Source organism: Solea solea, chromosome 1 (genome assembly GCF_958295425.1).
Source record: "Solea solea chromosome 1, fSolSol10.1, whole genome shotgun sequence".
In the NCBI taxonomy this organism is placed as follows: Eukaryota; Metazoa; Chordata; class Actinopteri; order Pleuronectiformes; family Soleidae; genus Solea; species Solea solea.
Genome location: NC_081134.1, coordinates 34,453,891 through 34,473,590, shown reverse-complemented (window position 1 = coordinate 34,473,590; position 19,700 = coordinate 34,453,891). Strand labels below are relative to the sequence as shown.

The 19,700-nt window shown below is 43.4% G+C and overlaps 1 protein-coding gene across 1 annotated transcript; it reads right to left on the bottom strand.

Annotated features, from left to right (window-relative positions):
• Nucleotides 1-720: 720 nt before the first annotated feature.
• htr5ab (5-hydroxytryptamine (serotonin) receptor 5A, genome duplicate b) lies at nucleotides 721-13,834 on the bottom strand. The gene is made up of 3 exons (XM_058650583.1): nucleotides 13,443-13,834; nucleotides 8,220-9,000; nucleotides 721-1,790 (listed from the first exon to the last, which is right to left on the bottom strand). The coding sequence occupies exons 2-3, from the start codon at nucleotides 8,925-8,927 to the stop codon at nucleotides 1,458-1,460; spliced, it is 1,041 nt and encodes a 346-aa protein (XP_058506566.1). The 5' UTR covers nucleotides 8,928-9,000; nucleotides 13,443-13,834; the 3' UTR covers nucleotides 721-1,457.
• Nucleotides 13,835-19,700: the final 5,866 nt, after the last annotated feature.

The following is a 19,700-nucleotide window of genomic DNA, read 5'->3' as shown; positions in this document are numbered from 1 at the left end:
TTCTTCTTCTTTTTTTTTACACAGGGGATTTACTCTCGGCTTTGGTTCAGGCCATGGTACTTGTGTAAAAATGGACATGGTGGGCGACTCTGCTGCTTGCAGAAAGAAGTCCATTTGAATAGAACATGCTGTTAACTTTGTGAATTTTGGTCCCATTGAGAGGAAAATGGATGATAAAGCAGATGACAGCTGTTATTGTCCACTAGGGGAGAAACTTCTGCTTCCAAACTCTCAATAAATTGCAATTCTTAAGTCTTCAAAATGGGATTCTTATGGGTGACATTGTGACCGGTTGCCACTTGATCTGGACTAAAATACCTTTAATAATTGATAGTTTTTCAGATTTCTTAAACCAATGGTCTCACCTGGATTGATCTGTTGGGTTTCTCTTCTCTCTATAATATTTTAAGGTTTACTCTCTACTCTGTACACTACAGTGCCTTGAGATAACACACAATATGATGTCGCTCTCTGTAAAAATGAACTTAACTCAAAATAACAAATGCAAATGTGCAGATTCTTAAGAATTTGATTTATACATCTAAGTTTTATATTTTTAGTCATCACCATATACGTTTGTAGTCGTCAATGTCTTGTGATAATCCTTTTACTTCTCCTTTAAAAGCAGAACGAGGGACAAGGACGTCAAAAAAGCCACTGCTAGACCTAAAAACGCTGACTGAATTAACCTTCGTATTGAACAAAATGGACTTGGATCATGGAAATTTGGAGGGTTTTCCGCTAAATAGATGTCAAGTCCTATGTCTTACTATGAAACAAATCACATACATATAGCACAACGATTTGCTGAGGATCCATTTCTCATGCTCACATTACTGTATATTACACAATAAAATACCGCAAAGCTTCACCCGCCGACTCTCTGTTGTGACACTTTCACAACAAAAGTGGCAGTTTGTGCAGAGAATCCGAGAATCTGCAGTTTACTCTTGGTCTGTTTGTTTATGAGGTTCATTTTGTCCCTTCACACAAGATATATTTTCTTTAATTTTTCATCCCGCTCTTTTAGCCTTGGAACGGTTCGCGGCAGCTTCACATGATGATAAAACTCTTTTACAAGGGAAATAACATGCTTTTCTCCCTAATAAGCCTGAAATGACGGCGATTTGAAAACCAAAGCGTCTACAGCGCAGTCTTCTCTTCTCTTCGCCACAACACAATCGATTTACTCGTCTCCTTGCAGATATCATACTTCAAACATTTGTCTCAGTCCAGCTGTGCAGGTGTCTCAGTGTGGCAATAAACAAAAACACATCATACATAGAAGTGGCACATTTTACAGACAGTTTTTCTTCAGACACACTTCGTGGGTATTTCATCCATCTGGGGGATGATGGAGTGATGTGAAGAGACGGTCCTTGTCTGTGTGGAGGAGGAGTAACACTGTGGAGTGCATGCTGGTGCGTATAGTGCGTCAGCTGTGTGCGCTGAGTGCCTCAGCGCTGCCGGGAGAAGAGGTTCCTCAGAGCATTGTTGTAGTTCTTATTAAAGGCGGTGTATATGAGTGGGTTGAAGAAGGAGTTGGAGTAGCCCAGCCACAGGAAGATGCTCTTCCAGATGGGCGGGATGTCGCAGGAGCACAGCGGCACAATGAGCTCAGTGATGAAGAAGGGGATCCAGCACAGTACAAAGACACCGATCAAAATGCCTACCATCAGTGCGGCCTTTTTCTCCTTCTGCTCGCGCCATGTGTCCCCGTCTGTCTGGAAGGTCACCGTGGCGTGGCGCACGGTAAACACCATCTGGGGCTGCTGGGTTTCTTCCTTTACCTAGAAAGCAGCCGATCACAGGGCAAATGAGTCAGTCTATTGATCGTTAATCAATCTATCAGCCAGTCAGTCATTATTACAATTAAGTCAAACACTAAATACACAGTTCATGCACTACATATGTGAGAAAATGAGAACGATGGAGTGAAGACTGTGAATGGCCCCTCTTCATTGTTGTGTTCTGGATTTTTAAGGCGTATTTAGAAATATGGCCCGACTAAGAAGTGGAGCCATAATAACTCCTGCTCCAAATCTGTCATGATATTAAAGGGAAATTACGGTATTTTTTGACTTATGTCTACAAATGTGGGTGTGTACGTTTCATAATTGGTCCAGTAGATCGCAGTAACTGGCGGCAATGGCTGCAGTCTAATCTTAGGGTGCGATGACGCTCAGGTCTCGCGTGATCTGGCGTAGTCTCGCGAGACCTGAGAGTTGTTGCAGGGAGAAGCAGCTGGAAATGTGAGTGCGAGTTGGAGAGAGGAGTTTGTCCTGGACTCCAGACACTTACAGTAACACCTGAGCCATTTATCGGCGAAACCAAGCATGGCCATGGATATAACTGCAGCCTGAGGGGGATCTACTGGTCCAATTAAGAAACTTTTCACAAGTACTACCCACAGACATTTGCAAACACAGGGCCTAGGTCGTAAAATACCCAGAATTCCCCTTTAAAATCCTCTGCATACTTAATCAACGGGTTTTATCCGTTCACTCGTGAGTAACTGCACCTGCTTCTACTGTGCATTACTGCCTTTGGTTTTGCTAACTAACGAGCTCCCTCTTCCACTTTATTTAAAATTCCAAAAGATGAGGAAATAAAGTACAAGAAGAGCAGAATCTGCTGCTGTCACAGGGAAATGTCACATACACAAACTCTGTGGCACGGCACGTCAGTGGACACACACACACACACACACACCAGAGCAGCTCAACATTGCTTGTCTACATGTTTCATGAAAGCTGGTGTGATACGGGAGAACTTGGCATTTATATTCTGTACATACACTGACAAACGGTGGCGTTCACCTGCTCCCCACTAAAGCATCTATGTGTGTGTGTGTGTGTGTGTGTGTGTGTTCAGCTCTCCGCAGTGGACACACCCCCTCCCGACAAAGTCAGAAGAGGTATTTTTTTTTATCGCTTTAAGCAGACTTTAACAATATAGGTCAAATAAAAGAATCAATTAGTGGAGTGAAAATTCGGCGGCCGCTCAACAAAAGATGGATTACAGGCTGCTAAGTAGGAGTGTGAATCGACAGGTGGATCGGCAGCACACACACACACACACACACAGACAGGGCTCAGCGTGTGAAGCAGCATGTCTTCATCTGCATTAGTTTGCCAGCAGCCCATTTTCTGCCATTTCACAAAGAGGGGGAGAAGTAAATGTCAACATTAATCTTTTAACTTTCTTCTCCCTCTCTCTCTCTCCTGTTTGTCGCAGAGCAAAGCTCATAGCCCACTTTATGTTTTGGTTTTCATTCGCCGGGGTCCGCGGTCATTCGGCTGTTCTGTCTTACGCACCTCTAAACGTGTCGGGGGATACGCGCCACTGTTTTCTTGGGCTCCATATTTAAAGACGCTGCACTGTGGACGGAGGAAACTTCTCTCGCTCTGTAGGGAAATGTGTGTTTTCTTGAATCACTTCAGGTCAGCGGGGCCCATGGCTGAGAAGATGGATGAAGCAAATCCATTTGCCGCAGGGGCCATAAGTTAAAAGCCTAGTGCTGTTGGGAAGGAGGTTTCAAAATTCAATGGGTGGTTTAAGACACCCCAATATCATCGGCTAGATGTTGCAGTCGCTAAAATGGGCACTTTGCTGCGAGTCCGCCTTTACACAGCAGATCAATGAGGTTATTATGTGCTTTCGTCTGAGGAGGCCGGGACTCACCTTAAATGCCTTCACACTACATCTGTGGAGAAATCTTATCCTTTCCCATTACCTGATAATCCTGTGTAACATTGTCTCCTTAAATGCCAATAGACCGGGCCGATTATCCTTTTTATATTCACAGAAACCAAGTGATGATTCTCATTTAAAGCAGAAAGAAAATATGACAATGAGCGTGAACCACCGTCTTTATGATGAGGCCGTCCCCCTAATTATGTTTTTTGGTCTAATCAATTAAAAGGTTGAGTAGAACCAGGAGAGTCCTGGGAGACTAATGAATGGAAATGAATGTATACTAGATTAAACTAGATTAATGTGGTGATCCTCTTTAAATCTCAACGTCTTTGGTGCTTTGGCTTCTGCTTCTGAGCAGCAAACTACAGTCGGATAAACCCTGAAGTGGTGTGGCCATTGACCCCGATGAGACTGATGAAGGATGAAGGACGACGGATCAGATGAGACTGTGGCGTGATGAGGAGGTGGAGGGCGTGTGCGTGACAGCGGAGCCCAGAGAACTAAAGAAAGAGACAATATATGATAAAAAAAAAAAAAGATGATGATGATGATGGTGGTGGCGCTGAGATGATTGACTAATGAGGCAGATTGGGACAGATAAAGACCTGCTAATTAACAGCTGATCGCAGCACTGACACGCAGGAAATGACAGCAAGACAGTGACAGTGCTCACGCTCGAGAGGAGATGAAAACAAGAAAGTAAAACTATTACAGAGGCATGCAGCAGACTAGAATTCCTGACGGAGCTTCATTTGAAAACCCATCACGGCCAACAGTGGCCTTCGGGGAACATAAAAACATGGAAGGTCCTCTCTGTGGCCCGCATTTCATTTAAAGTAGCTATCTGACACATTTACCTATTTTTTTAAAGTTTCATGAAGAAAAAATCAAAAATAGTATCTTGGTTTTCCATCCACGGATGTTCAGTGACTATTGAGAGCAGTAGTGCAACTTTAGGATGTAAATAAAGAATACCAGTAGCTGTTGTACCTCCATCATAATACTGTATTTGCTTCTCGCACTCGGTCAAAGAACGTTGCCAAAACTGCACTCATGTGATTTCTCAAGACCGTCCTTCATCCGTCACTGCATGTGTTTATCATTGCACTTACTTGCGTTCACCTTTTGTCACTACGCCAACTTTTCCACCCCCTCAAGTGTAAAAACATTCCACGTCAAAGTTTTTTCTTTCTTCTGTATTGTGCATAAAAACAGGCTGATACAGAAACCCACCGATGTTCCATTCTCAGTGTGACGACTGAGGTGGAGGTGTAACAACAACTCAATCCAGGCTGAGGTAAACAAAATTATTCTTAGTTCGGGGTAATTATAAACGAATGAAAATATAATTATGGCATGTTAATTTATTCCATTTCTGTTGATAATTCCCTCAGAACAGGCTTTAAGTGTATATACTGTAGAAGTGAATCCATCCACCTCATTGCTTCAGATTTGCTCTGACACGATGCATTTTTACCTGAAACTACATATTTCCTTTTGCCAATGGTACTTGTGCAAACAGCCGTGCATCATGACTTCAAGTCAAGTCGAGTCACTTTAGCCCCACATCACAAACACAGCTTGCCTCCAAGGGCTTTTTAGTTTATACAGCAAGTGACAACCTTCTATCCTTAGACTCTCGCATCCAGTGAGGGAAAAAAGGAAAGAAATGGGAGGAACCTGATAAGACGAATCTCTCTTCCAGCACGGATAGACGTGTAGTACGTGTCACAAGACAAGAATTACAACAGAAACTTTCTGAGGTGACAGAGTCCATATTAGAATATGTCTTTAGCGTCCTTGAGTGGGCGTCGCTGATGGATGGAGTGCAGGAGGTTTATTATCCCGGGCGTTGATGCCACTGGTCACATCAGTGTGTGGGGCTGACACCCTGCGAGGCTCGCTGCCTCGGCTTGTCAACGCACGCTGGGAAATGATGAGAGCAAACTTTGGCGGTGTAATGAGACGTACGTGTAATACGGCCATAAGCTGCCGATGTGTCGCCGCAAAGCAAAATGACTAATAAAACATATTCAGTTTAATAGCGGCGGTCACGAGAGTGATTGCCTGCGTAATCAAATCTGACATCAACAGGTCATTCCGCCCAATAAGTGTCATTCGCTTGCACTTCTTCCAGATTGTGCTTTCACCTTGTTTAATCTTTAATCTAATTACACACATATACACCTGGTAAATATGTGTATGGGTCATTTTCAGGGAGAACTGTACTGAAATGATCGGTTATAGCTTCAAATAATGGGAATTTGTGCACACAAGCTTAGCGAGGAAAGGTAAATACTCCGATAATACAACGATAATTTCATACATATTATTCCCAGGGAAATAAATGGCACCCATTTGCTGGAGTGGCTCAAAAGTCGTTAGTCCACAAGCATTAAAAAGTGTGGGCTATTTATTTAACGACTGGTGCTGGAGCTTGTGTTCTTAATTTCAGGCAAACTGAAGTTACACGTGCATATCTAGTATAAGATTACCGGGGGGGAAACATTTCATTCTGCACTTCCTTTAAAAGCTCCGTCTTTCTGAATAGGGACATTTGCAAGACTCTCAAATGTTCCGACGGTAAGTGATTTCCGGGCTTTTCACAGGTAAAGAAGAAGAAGAAGAAGATGTCCACTCTCAGATGTATAAAAGTGGCGTAGAAACTATCATTAATTTCTTTCGGGTCCGTTCCTAAAGTGCTTTTCCAACCATCTCGTCAGGTAACAAGTGGGTGCAAACTCAATTTTTATGGGGAAGATTTTCCTGAATAAATGTTTGCAAATGCTGGCAGAACGGATCTAGACTTTTGTGTCTGCTGATTACAGAATTGCCACAGCCAGGAAGGTGAAGCGGCCCATTAAAGATGCTGGAGGTGGTATTTATAGCCTTCCACCCTCTGCCTACACACATTATCAAGCTAGTGGTGATGAGCAGGCTTCAATTATTTGGCTGAATGTTCATACATCAGATACTTATATTTCCCTGATTACTGATGAAAAGCTCATCATCCAAAATAATTGATAATGTTTGTGTGTCAGGGGTATCCGCCATTTTACAGGCTAATCAAGTCTTCCCTTTCACAGTCGCTTGGTTCTAGAACAATCTTTTGTTCAAACTCCAACTCGAAGTCCTCGAGCTGAAGTTGCTTGATTCAAATGATAAACGGATGACTAAATAATGCTGCCCGTGTTCTTTGTTTGATTGTCTGTGACATTTGTATTTAGAGATTTTAGAGTTACTTGTCAGGCGAAAACCGAGACCTTTACTTCCTGATTGGTTCTCATCAGCCACATTGTCAACATCTCTGATTCTTCGCAACCATGTCACGTCACCCCTTCCCACAAGAAAGGTACTATTCCTAATATTTCCTTTAGGAAGACTGCCAATAGTACCAGTACTGGCCCCAACTGTTCCATTGTTCTGTACCCTTCCCCTGGGGTTACCATAGTAATGGTACAGTATGAGTGGAGCTACACCCACGACAGTCAGCTGATAGTCAGCTCCCTTTGCGACCGGTGTTTTGTCAACGCCCGCGTTCAATTCTCATACAAAGCTTCACGGCTTGTCGAGAAAAACGGCCACAAACTAACGAGCTGCTGGGTGTTCCTCCTTTGTTGTCGTCTGTTGTGTCACGTTTGATGTTCGTTGTCGTTGCACCGGGTACACAGTGCCGCGCCGTGCCACGTATCTCGCTGACATGGCCATCGGGCACAGCACACACACTAACTGACCATGGAAAGGTACTGTTCTGTACCTGAGCCTCACCGAGGGCCTTAAGGGCAATTACATAGACCTACAACCAATCAGAACAATGATCCAGATGACATATGCAGAGCAATGGAAAATATTGGTGTCAAGAAAGTCACTTACAGTAGAACCAACCGGCGAATCGAAGGACAACTGCTCCCCGGTGGCCGCCAAGTTAGATTTATGTGTACGTTTTTAGATTTTGTTAAGGAGATTGTGAAGTTGGCCAAAGCGGCGTCCTCGCCCGACGTGACTGCACAGCAAATTGAAATCACTGGCAGCCGGCCAGTCAACAGTTCTGTGTGTTTTGTTAACTTTGTATTCTAGTGTCATGTTGAAGAATAGCTCAACTTCATTATCTGTCCAAACAAACAATTATCCTTTCCCATGGTGCACCATTGTTGTTTGCCTAGCAGAACAGGCAGGGATGTTTTTGTCTTCGCCACCTGAAAACCTGGCATGCTTTTGTCAGCCCTTAAAAGTGGGTCTTTGTTTTGTGCATGGACGGGATTATTTAAAATAATAAAAATAAAAAATGGACGAGGAAAACTTCCATTTTCCAAAACACCCACCTACGTGTGGACTAGTCTCACTTGTAAAAGAAATGTTAATCTCAGTGTGACTTGCCTGTAAAATATAAATATACATTTTCAGGAGGAGAAAAGTGCATGTTTTAATATAGGAAAGGGAGTATTATGATTTGTGACTCACACAAATGAGGGTTTGTTTCAAGATAATTGACTTTTTAAAAGAGGAAAATTAGTAATCACCTCAGCCATGGGTGTAATTGTGTTGTTCTTCCGGGAACCGATGCGAAACTTTGCAGCCTTGTAGATTTTCCAGTACACAAACAGCACCACGCAGAGAGGGAGGTAAAAGGCTCCGAACGTGGAGAAGATCGTGTAGGACGGCTCCTGGCTCACCTGGCACTTCATCCCCTCTGAGTACGTCTCCCCCCAGCCGAAGAGAGGCGACAGGGAGATGATGGAGGACAGCAGCCACGTGAGCGCAATCATCACATTGGAGATCTTTTTGCGCGTCTTGAGAGTGTACTCCAGGTGCCTGGTGATGGACCAGTAGCGGTCCAGCGCGATGGCCGTCACGTTCCAGATGCTGGCCGTGCAGCAGAGCACGTCGAAGGAGATCCACACCTGACACAGTACGCGGCCCAGTTTCCACAGCCGACCGTTCAGCTCGTGGACGAGGCTCAGAGGCATGACCAGGGCGGCCACCATCACGTCAGAGATGGCCATCGAAGCCACAAGGTTGTGAGGGACGCGGTGGAATGTCCTCACCCTCAGTATGGTCACCAGGACCAGCAAGTTCCAGACAAAGGTGGCCGCCACCAGCATCGCCAGCAACGTGAGAGTGAGCACACTGAAGACGGAGAAGGGCCGATAGATGTTTCCCCCCGAGTCATAGCTGTCTGAGGCTCCACTGAAGTTTGACGCCAGTATGCTGGCGTTGGGGTACGTCATGGTAGCTGCTCACTGCCCCACAGCCACGGACCCAGACGATTCAAAGGCGGTTTCTGAAGACAGTTGATGCATTCTGCAGAAAGGAGACAGTTATTAGTGCTACAGTGGTAGAAGTAGTTGTTGATTATTCAGTCACGCGAATGTGACAGAAACAGTTACACACAGCAGTGACTGAAAAAGCACGGACACAAAATGCTTATATGTGCCTGTTGTTATATTATTCCCTAAAATATGCTCTCGTCTGAAGAGGAAAAGGGAAAAAAGGAACAAAAATATATACATAAAGGAAACAGATACATACTACATACACATATATCAAGCCAACAAGAATACATATAAACATCTGTGCATGTACAGATGCACATGTGACCTATTATTGGCATTATTATTTTGTAGTAAACTAAATCATCTCATTTCTAATATGTGCATTCATAAATAATGGATTTGTATATGCTGCAATATCCAGTCCTAATTATGGTGCTTTTCTGCAGTAAAACCTTTGAGTTCAGTGTTGTTTTCAATGTTCAGCACCGTAATTCCAGGCAGTACAATAAATAAGGAAGTATCAGTGAGCAGATAAGTATATGTAAAGGTTTATCATTTAATATTCACCTTGATCTGCACAGGCGTGCTGCTGGTTTTCATCGATGTGTAGTTTCCATGACACTGACAAACCACTGTCTATGTAAAACTGTCTGACATCTAAAGATATTTAATTTTACATAATGCAGAAAGGGAGGGACGTGATCCTCACAAGAAAAAAAGTGACTTTCACAGTCACTTGTGTGGAGTAAATGCACTGCTGCTTCAGTGTCACTCTCAAGAGAGGCACTTTGATTCGCTGACAATAGTAAAAACCACTTGAATTTCTCATTTCAGCCGTCAAGCGACCTGCCTACAACTTTCAAGTACAATTTCATGTGCTGTTAAAAAGGACTCGGCAGTACTCCGGGACATCTCGGGATGGAGAAAAAGACCATAAATATTCATTTTCATCATCCCACTGCTCTGCTGTCCTTTGATTTGCATCAAAGTTAGGCCCCTTCTGCAGGAATTAACTGATTTAAGTGGCGTCTTTGTTGCGCCCTCATTTGGGAATAACTAATTGTCATCTCCAGTTGGGAGATCTCCGCGTTAAGCACCGCGGAGTTGGAGGTTTTAAGTGGTTACGGAGAGCAGCCTCTCTTCTCACTTTAATCTGAAGTGTCTGCTGGTGTGATGCTCTGTATCAACATAGGACTGTCTCAGTCTCGGTCTCAGTCATAGATTTTGGCGCGCAGCTCCGTCAATACATCCACAGGAGAGGCTCAGCAAGTTGTAAAGTCTGCACGTTGAGTTGGCCGACTGGATTTCTTCTCAATTTGATTCAAAACATTTTTTTTTTAGGAACTACGCCCGCTAAACACAGCACAACAGCTCCATCAGTCATTTATTATTCTATGATTACAGCGGCCACATTAACTCATAACGCTTAAATGAATCACACACAGAGCGTTTGACTTCCACGAGAAATCCATCATGTTGTCCAGAATACACCGCAGATATGATAACTGAGACACGCATGACTCATGAAAGCACCATTTTTAGCACAGCATCGCTGTGGGGGCTAATGACTTCATGCATCATAATTTAGAAAACACATTGTCCTAAGACGGTAATTCTCCTTAATGTACTATTTATAAATGGCCAGTTTAAACTCCTGCTGCTGCTCTCACCTTTCTCTGAGGCCTGCGCTCGCTTCTAATAATCCTTCCAGTCTTTTTAAAAATACATAGCAGTGGATCTTACCTTGACCCAGAGTGGCTGCGCCTTTAAAGCGAGGCTTTATCTTGAATCTAGAATGTTAAATATGCTTGTTCATTTCCATTTTCCCGCGCATGACACGTGTCATGGACAACTCTGCACACGCCTCTGGGCAAAGGCCAAGTGTCCGTGAGTGTCCTTCACATGTGCCAGCTAAAGTGACCGCATGTGTTGCGGTGGACAACAGTGTGGCGTCACATCAAGGAGGTTGATAGCTCAAATCGAGGTGTTTGACCTTTTTCTCTCTCACATATTTCTTATGTCCTTCAGACCTTTTCTGGCATACATGGACCTGCTCCTAATAAGGTAGACTCTCATTTCTGAAGGTATCAATTGGTTAGGCTTAAGGTAAGGGAAAAGGGACTGTCCAGCTAAATGGAAATCAATGCTAAGAAGAATAGCAGCAATATAAAACCTGTGTGTATGTCTCTAGTAGGCTTTGTGGACCAATTGTCAAACAAACTGATCTTTGTGAGGACATTTTGGCTGGTCCACACAACTTTATTGGGCGTTTTGAGGACTAAGACCTGGTTTTAGGTTTAGGGTTAGACATTTAATTGATGGTTAAGGCTATGGTAAGGGTCTAGGGAGTGCAATTTGTCTATGAGTGTCCAATAAAAAGGACAGCATGTGCAGTTTATACTGCACTGTGCAGGGCAATGTGCAATCCTCATTGGCCCTTTACATTGCTTTATGTTTATCTGTGGCTGCACTTAATATATCTGTCACTGTGAATTACTATGTGTTCATTACTCTGTGAATTTTATTTGTCAGTGTTGTTGCATCAACCTGCCAGGGAATACGGAGGGAAGTTTGCCTGTAGCTCCAATCCGTCACTTTTATGTGAAGGGACGTGCACTGTCCCTACTTTCAAAAACAAATACATGTATACACTTCTGTCCCTGGATAGATCATCTGAATGTGAATGTGAATAAATACAAAACCACTGCTGGATCATTTCTCCCATCAAAACACTGAACTTTTTTTTTTTTTTTTTTGAGCAGTAGAATCAGGAAACAGTTGTGTTTGTGTTTCCGCTTTGCCTCCATCAGACGCGACGTCACGCCGATCACTTCCTGTGTGCAGTGTGGACAGGTTGCCCCGGCAACATGAGCATGAAACACCTAGAGGATCATGTGGAGCTGATGGCCTTAATCAGCGTCGTGTGAACTCATTTAGTGACGGCTTGAATGGAACGGATGTTCGTTTATGGTTGAAAGTTACACGCCGCAGCTTTAATTGGGGGGAATCTAAATTTAGCCGAGGTGTGAATGTCAGTGTGAGTAAGAATTAACAATTGAATAACTGAATCTATACGATTTGCTGAATGGGATCATGTTCTTGTAGCTGTTTTAGTCCTTGTCGACATTCACTTTGGTTTGTTAGTGAAGCATTCGACTCTGCGATTGGTTCATCAATCAGGTGCTGTTTGGGTTTTTTACGAGGACGTTGTTCTGATGGAGAAAAAGCCAAAAGTGCACCTGTGTTCCTCGTAAAATTACTCAATTTGTGCATGTGTTTCCACCCACTGGGTCTGCGTCTGCCTGATCTGCTTGTTATCAATCACCGGGGCTCCGTCAATAATGCCCGACGGGCGATAACAATATGAGACGTGTCCACGTCGGCCGCGGCATTTATGTGACATGTGACACTGTCTGTAAGCTTTGTAAACTATGCTCTTTAATCAAAGGGTCCAAGTAAGCGCACAGATGGGCCCTGGGCTCTCTTTTCCTCCCCTCTCCTATTAACAAGCCTAATAGCCATGAAATTGGACAACCCTTGTGTGGGGAACAGGCAATCATCACACATGGTGCATCCAGCAACGAAATCCTACAGGTTCACACCACAGAGCAGGTGTCTGGAAGGCTGACACACATGTACTGTGTATATGTATAAGTGAAAGGAGTAAGGACACGGAAAACGTGATGTTTCTACTCCACAATACTCTCTATATATGTACATATATATATATATTTATATATATATATATATATCACTGTCTAAGCTCCACAAGCCTTTGTTACCATGAATGCTGCAGAAATGAAGACGCTGTTTAAGTGACAGGAGTGGATGCACTCAGATGATCCTTGAAAGGGGGAACAAAAGAAGTTTCAGTGCAGTGATTTTCCCTTTTCTCGCTGGTTCTTTGTTTTTTTTTGTATTTCTAATCACCCTGCTGACAAAACTCAATTTCCACAACACAGCGCTGAAGATTTCCACATGCAGAATCAGAAACAAAACAAAAAGTACTCGCTCCATGATTGTGTCCAAACACACAGTCACAGTGCAGACCCTTGATTAAAGAGCAAGAGTGTGCATGCCATTCTCTTTCTTTTTTTTTAAATGCTTCTGTTCTGTAAGTTTCTTTTTTTGTTGCAGCTGAAAGGAGAGGAGGGATGTGAACGTGGAGCTAAAATACATCTAAAAACAAAGCTACAACAGAGCATCAGCTTATTATTTAATGCACACATGCTTTCTTTGTTATTTCCCTCGGAATATTCACTTTGTTTTTTCAGATATTTAAAATTCCCCATGGGGTTATGTATCTTTGTCCCATGAGGATCCAGACTGTGGAGGATGTTCAGCCAGGACAATTGTTGCACAGCATCTCAGAGACACACACACACACAGAGAGAGAGACATGCTGCTCACTTTTAAATCCTCATCATGAAAAACAACATTTCCACGAGAAAGAAAACTGAGTGAACTCACCCTGTCACCAGCTCGGCACGAAGCAGTCCAGCAGGAGAAGCTCTCTGCTCGCTCCTCACATCTCCTCACATCTCCTCCTCACCATCGACATTTACTCCTCAGCTGCTCTGTCAGCAGACTGACGGAGGCGCCCGCAGCGTGGCTCAGTGTTGTGTTGATGGCAGCTGAAAACGCCGAGGAAAAACGAAGCCCTGGAATGAACCACACTCTGGTCGGAAGGGGGAACTGAGTCCAGTTCACACATCACAAACACGGCGTTCGTGCGTGCTGGCGCGCGGGCGCGCGTGGTTGGAGTTGGTGATCCGCGTGAGCCTCGGCTTTCTGCGCGGCGGAGTGTGGGAGGACCACCACTGTCCGCGATGCTCAGTAAAACGCTGCCTCCGTGTAATTATTTTCATTGTGCAGCAATGATCAGGGAGATGCCTGATCCTGCAGCGCGAGGGTGGATCATCCGTCCATGCGCACACCTATGAACCCCCCCAAACACACACACACACACACACTATTTCTTTTTAATCCCTTTAATCTCAAAGTAATTCGCCTCTCAACTTGTAATGAAGTTTCTTCGGATTTCCAGAGGGGACACTTCCTCTATTACCCCGTAACAAAGTCCTGAGAAAATCTCTCTGGAGGAGACATTTAATTAAATGGTAAAACTTTTTTTTTTTTTTTTTACAGTAAACGAAAATGTTAAAGCTGTAGTGCGTAACTTTTAAAGGTGAACAAATGTCTGCTACTTTCAAACGGTTGTCACTTGAGTTCACTCCGTGCTGATCTCCGCGGCTCAACTCGACTCGGTTTGGTGTCGTTTTCTATTACGCTACTGAGATACCTCGTCAACGTGGGCGGGGTCGTCATAGCACATCCATCCTTCCGTCTTCTACCACTCCACATCTCAGCTGACATAGGGAAATAGGTGGGGTTCACAGGGACACATATAGAGACAAACAACCATTCACTCTCACACTCACACCTGCGGTCAATTTAGAGTGTCCAGTTTGCCTAATCCCCTAATCTGCATGTTTTTGGTCTGTGGGAGGAAACCGGAGAACCAGGAGAAAACCCACGCTCACACACACACACACACACACACAAAGATTAGTTCAGTACTTCCTGCGTGACTGTGGAACGGGTTGTGATTTGGCCCGCGATCGCCGGCTTTCGGCAGTGCTGTCGCTAAATACACCAGACACGGAAATGCCCTTGCTAAATGTTGGAGATTAACGCACGTTTTCAGGATTTTTACGTCTTTTTTAACTCATCCACAGTTTTGGAATTGTCCGATTTGACTCTAGTGTCGGACGCCGCGCTCGTGAGTCTTCCAGTGACGACACTCTCTGACCAATCAGTGGCCCGGGTACTGTAAATACTCTAAGTACTGTAGAGTGGAGTTGTGCCAAGTTGATTCGTGCTGGAACTGTGTCGTGGAAAAGTGCCATGAGCTCCTCATGACTGGGTTTTCTCCTGGTGGTCCAGTTTCCTCCCACAGTCCAACAACATGCAGATTTGGGGATTAGATGAACTGGACACATGGTCGAAGATGAGTGAGTGAGTGAGTGAGTGAGTGAGTGAGTGTATTATTCTCTGTCTCTCAGCATAGCACTCTTTTGTTATCTTGTCCGTGAAGACATTCTGGCGTGGCACACAATGTGATGCATTTTACATCACGACTGACGCTTGGCTCACACTGTGTGTGTGTGTGTGTATTGTTTGCCACCAGCTCGCACGTGTGTGTGGTCACACCAGCTCTGTCTGCTGCTGCTGATTATGACTTCACTTTCTTTGATTTACCTCTGACAGAAAACATCACGTGACCGTTGTTTACTCAGAGATAGAGAGAGAAGAGGGTTGGAATCTGCACAGCTAAAATAGTTTCAAAGACATAATATGTGTTTTTCATGTCTTCACATTCAGCCTAGACTGTATAAATCACTGCGTGAGGTGTCAGTTTTATGTATTCATGGCTTTCTGTTCCCGGGTTTCCATTTGATTGGCGGCGACATTTGTTCGTCATTACTTTTGAGAAGCGTTTTTTTATTTTTGAGAGTTACTTTTCACAACACCAGAGTCTGTGTGTGTGTGTGTGTCAGTGTTGTAGCGAAGCAAGCGCTCGCACACTTGAGAGAGCAGAGAGGAAGACATCGAGTTGCTCTTGTTCGTTGACAGGCTGCGCTTGATTAAAATGTAGTGTTTCTGTCGGAGTCTGTGTTGTGCTGGGAGTCGGTTTGTTGATATTAGCAAACTCTGCTCCTGCACAAACTTCAGCTCAGTGTGCACTCGCTGCTCCACTACTTGGTTGGTGTTGATCCACTGCTGTTTACCCGAGACATAGACAGCTTTATTAGTCAGGTTCAAGAAGACCTTATTTCTCTTCATTTATTGGTTTTAAAATTGGATTGGATTGGATCCATTAAAATTGGATGAACACAGGAATAATCTCACATATAGCCCCCTTTAATCCCTAACTAATCATTTAAGTGTCCTCAAACCTCTTGTATTTCCTGTGACCAGAGATTTCAGCACCTGTTTCATTCTCGTCCATGTCCGAGTGGCCTTTTTTCAGATTCAGAAAGTAGTTAACTCATCAAACTGATATCAACTAATGACTAACTAACCAGCGACTAATCATTTACGCCTCTTTGCACTCATGCAATCATCTGTTAATGAAGAATTTGCTTTAACCCTTTAACACCGGACGTATCGCAGACGACGTATCACACGAGCGCACTTTGCATTCATTACCGTAATTACGCGACGGCTTGTGCTAACGGAAAAATTCCAACGGTTTGGGGAAGGTGAGAAGTTGCACGCCAAAGCCAGCGTGTGGTTATTACGGTAATTTCAGAAAGGATGCTGGCGAATCAGCGTCTTTGTCACCAGAAAGGGAAAAAGTGGGAAAAGCACCTGTACGTGAGTTTCAACTTTCAAATTTAACAGCAGAATCTGGTGTTCATGAACAACTACAGTGTTTTTTTTAACCATTTTAAATTGTTAATACACTGTTTTAACATGCAGTAAATTGTAAATAACTGCCAGATACTTAAAGTTATTCTGGAAAAATGGGAAATGGTCTTTTTATGGTTAAAATAAGCAAAACTATTTTTTTTTGAAGGTTTAGGTGTTAAAGATGTTTTGATGTGGAGAACTAAACAGACTTGTAGCCGAGTAAAAACCAGGCGTGAACTCAGGAGACCCTGATGTTACAAAGAAGATAAAGAAGAAGATCCATGCATCCCAGGCTTTATAATGTCAGGCCCTCGCTGTGAAGGTAATGACATGCAGCTGTCCTATAACGCAGGCTAATACATCACCAACCCGGAGCGACGTCCTGACTATAAAGTCACTGCTTAGTGTCAGACGCGCTCACTGTAAGCGATCGTAAATGGGAACACATTTAAAAGTTGTTGTTTCAGCGCTACAGTCAGCACCACAGCGAGCTTCCTGATTACCATTGGTGGTGATAAGGAAATCCTGTATTTGTCGCCGCACAACCACGCGTGGCCACAAACCACACCAGACAGGAACAGGCGCCAACTTCAACTCCGCAACGGCAGAGATTAGAACGAGAGTCTCACTAATTGTTGCATGTGCCGCCGCGCACCTCTTTTCTAATCCCGGGGATTTGTTTGAAACACCTGCTCAAGGAGGTCGAGTACGTAGCCATGAGATATGCAGCAAGTGGCGGAGCTTATCACATCATCCCTCTGCTCAGGAGAAGATGTGAGTCGCCGTGACACCCTCCCAAACCCCCGCTCAGTGTGAGTCCTCCTCCCCCGTAACTCCCATCGCATAGGTGATTCTTTCTGAGGCACAAAATGAAATCGGCAGAGCAGTTGCCGCTGAATAATGTGCTTTACAAAAAATAATCACGGGCTAATCATGGGGATAGAAAGACATCAATGCAGCCTCATTCAAAGTGTCAGTGTGAATCAGGTCTTATTAAAGCAGATGGCATACTTGTATTTGCAGCTATTTGCATGATTAAAATACACTGCAGCGGGCTCACATTGTGTGATTTCCTCTGAAAGTGTGAGCACTAATGAAGCTTAGCATTTACGTCTGTCAGCGGCAGAATCACACGGTGTGCCCGGCTGAGCAGATGCAACTCACCTTGCGAGAATCACACAACACACACACACACACATCCTCCTGTCTCTCCTCTGCACCCATGTTCAAGACAAAGAGGGCTTTTATTCCCACTCTGGCCACATACTGTATCTGCAGCTCCCTCGGATGACCTTGTCCTGCCCGACTGGTATCACTGACATAAATAGTAAGACATCAATTATTCTCATTACATCCTGAATTTAACACAGTCAGCAGCTATGATCTTACATCACTTGTCCTGGAAAATGACCACAGAGGAAGGGTGGGAGGAAAAAAAGGTGCTGCAGTGTTGGATCAGGGACATTGCTGGTAAACCTGCCACATAAATTCAGTGGCGTGCCCGTGGGTCTGGCCAGCAGTAATTGTGCGATGATTGATTGGGTGTTAAACACAGCAAAACAGGGGATTTCACATTAGGGCACCGTCTGTTCACTCTACCATCCCCACAAGGTCACGTGTGTGCTCCATGTGTCTAACTGTGTCATGGAGGTAAAACCAGGCCGCCTCTCCTGAAGCACTGACCTGATTTATTGACTCTTTCAGAGAATTTATCGGCCTTGTTCAGACTATAATATAGAACTAGTGTTGGCATATTTTTATACGCAGAAAGAATCCAGTGTTCAGGATGGATTTCCTATTTGTGACAGTAGATATTATGTCAGGAGTGGACGTGTTGTGTAAGATAAAAAGGCTCCAACTTTAAAAACTCAAACTACTAATGCTAATTCTTCTTCTTCCTCTGATCTGCAAATATAGTGTTGCTACTGTAGTACACTACACACACTTTCAAGAGCCACCGTCGCTCGTCCTTGAACGTTAATCATAAGTGTCTCAGCACTTTAGCGCCCACACCTAATTGCGGCGTCACCGCGCGTCAGTATAGCTGGCAAAGGCAGGAGTCGGTTCCTATGGGCAAGGTGTTAGGTCGTGATGTGCTGAGGCAAGCAGCACCTGCCCAGTGTATGGAAGAAAAGAGGCAGTGATTCATTTGTGAGGATGGTACACAGTGGAGCAGTCACTCCGGAACATGAACTAAATGCAGCCAGATTGTTATGTATGTGCATAAATTATGTTCCAGAGGTTGACTCAATGTGACTGTGGCCTCTTTTACAGGACGTGTGTCAAAAACTGAAGCATATGTATGTATATACATATATATATATATATATATATACATATATATATATATATATATATATATATATATCCATATATATGTATATATATATATATACATATGTATATATATATACATATGTATATATATATATATATATACATATATACAGTATGTACACGATACTGTAGCTTCTGTAGGTAATTAAATATCTATAATTATTTGTATCTCTAGGAGTTTGAAAGAGTTGAGATTATTAGACTAATCCAATACTTTGCTGGGTAATAGACAGACAGACAGATAGATAGATAGATAGATAGATAGATAGATAGATAGATAGATAGACAGATAGAACGATAGATAGATAGATGGATAGATGGATAGATAGATAGATAGATAGATAGATAGATAGACAGATAGAACGATAGATAGATAGATAGATAGATAGATAGATAGATAGATAGATAGATAGATAGATAGATAGACAGACAGACAGACAGACAGACAGACAGACAGATAGATAGATAGACAGATAGAACAATAGACAGGTAGAACAATAGACAGACAGATAGATAGATGTTCTTTATTTTCTCTTGTTTCTCATATAATGCTGCATTATTTTAATATCACACTGTGTCTCTTTCTAATTTAATATCTACTTTTTTATTATCATCCTCATTTCTAACTTGTGTATACGTGGTTACCATTTTTATTGTTACTATGACAGTGTCACTATTTTTAATGCGGTGTATATATACGGGGAGAGTAGCTGCTGTGCTGAAGCAGCTTAAGGGAATAAAACAAACCCACACACATTTTTGTTTTTTAATTGGTAATTTGTTTTTGTGATACCCCTCAATGGTAGCGTTTCCGTTCATAAATGGCTGCTGATGCACTCAGTCTTTCGTTTTAAGTCGGTGTCATAATATAGAGGTGAGAGGTTCGTCCAGCAATCTTTTTTGATAAAATTGCTTTGACCCCCTGTGGTGCAGTGAATTTGCCAGGACTGGAAATATCGTTTGCAGCTGCTTTAA

Coding starts and splice junctions, on each gene's coding strand:
- htr5ab (XM_058650583.1), bottom strand. CDS start 8,927: ATGACGTACCCCAACGCCAGCATACTGGCGTCAAACTTCAGTGGAGCC. Junction 1,791..8,219: donor CAATTACACCCATGGCTGAG/GTGATTACTAAT, acceptor GCTGCTTTCTAG/GTAAAGGAAGAAACCCAGCA.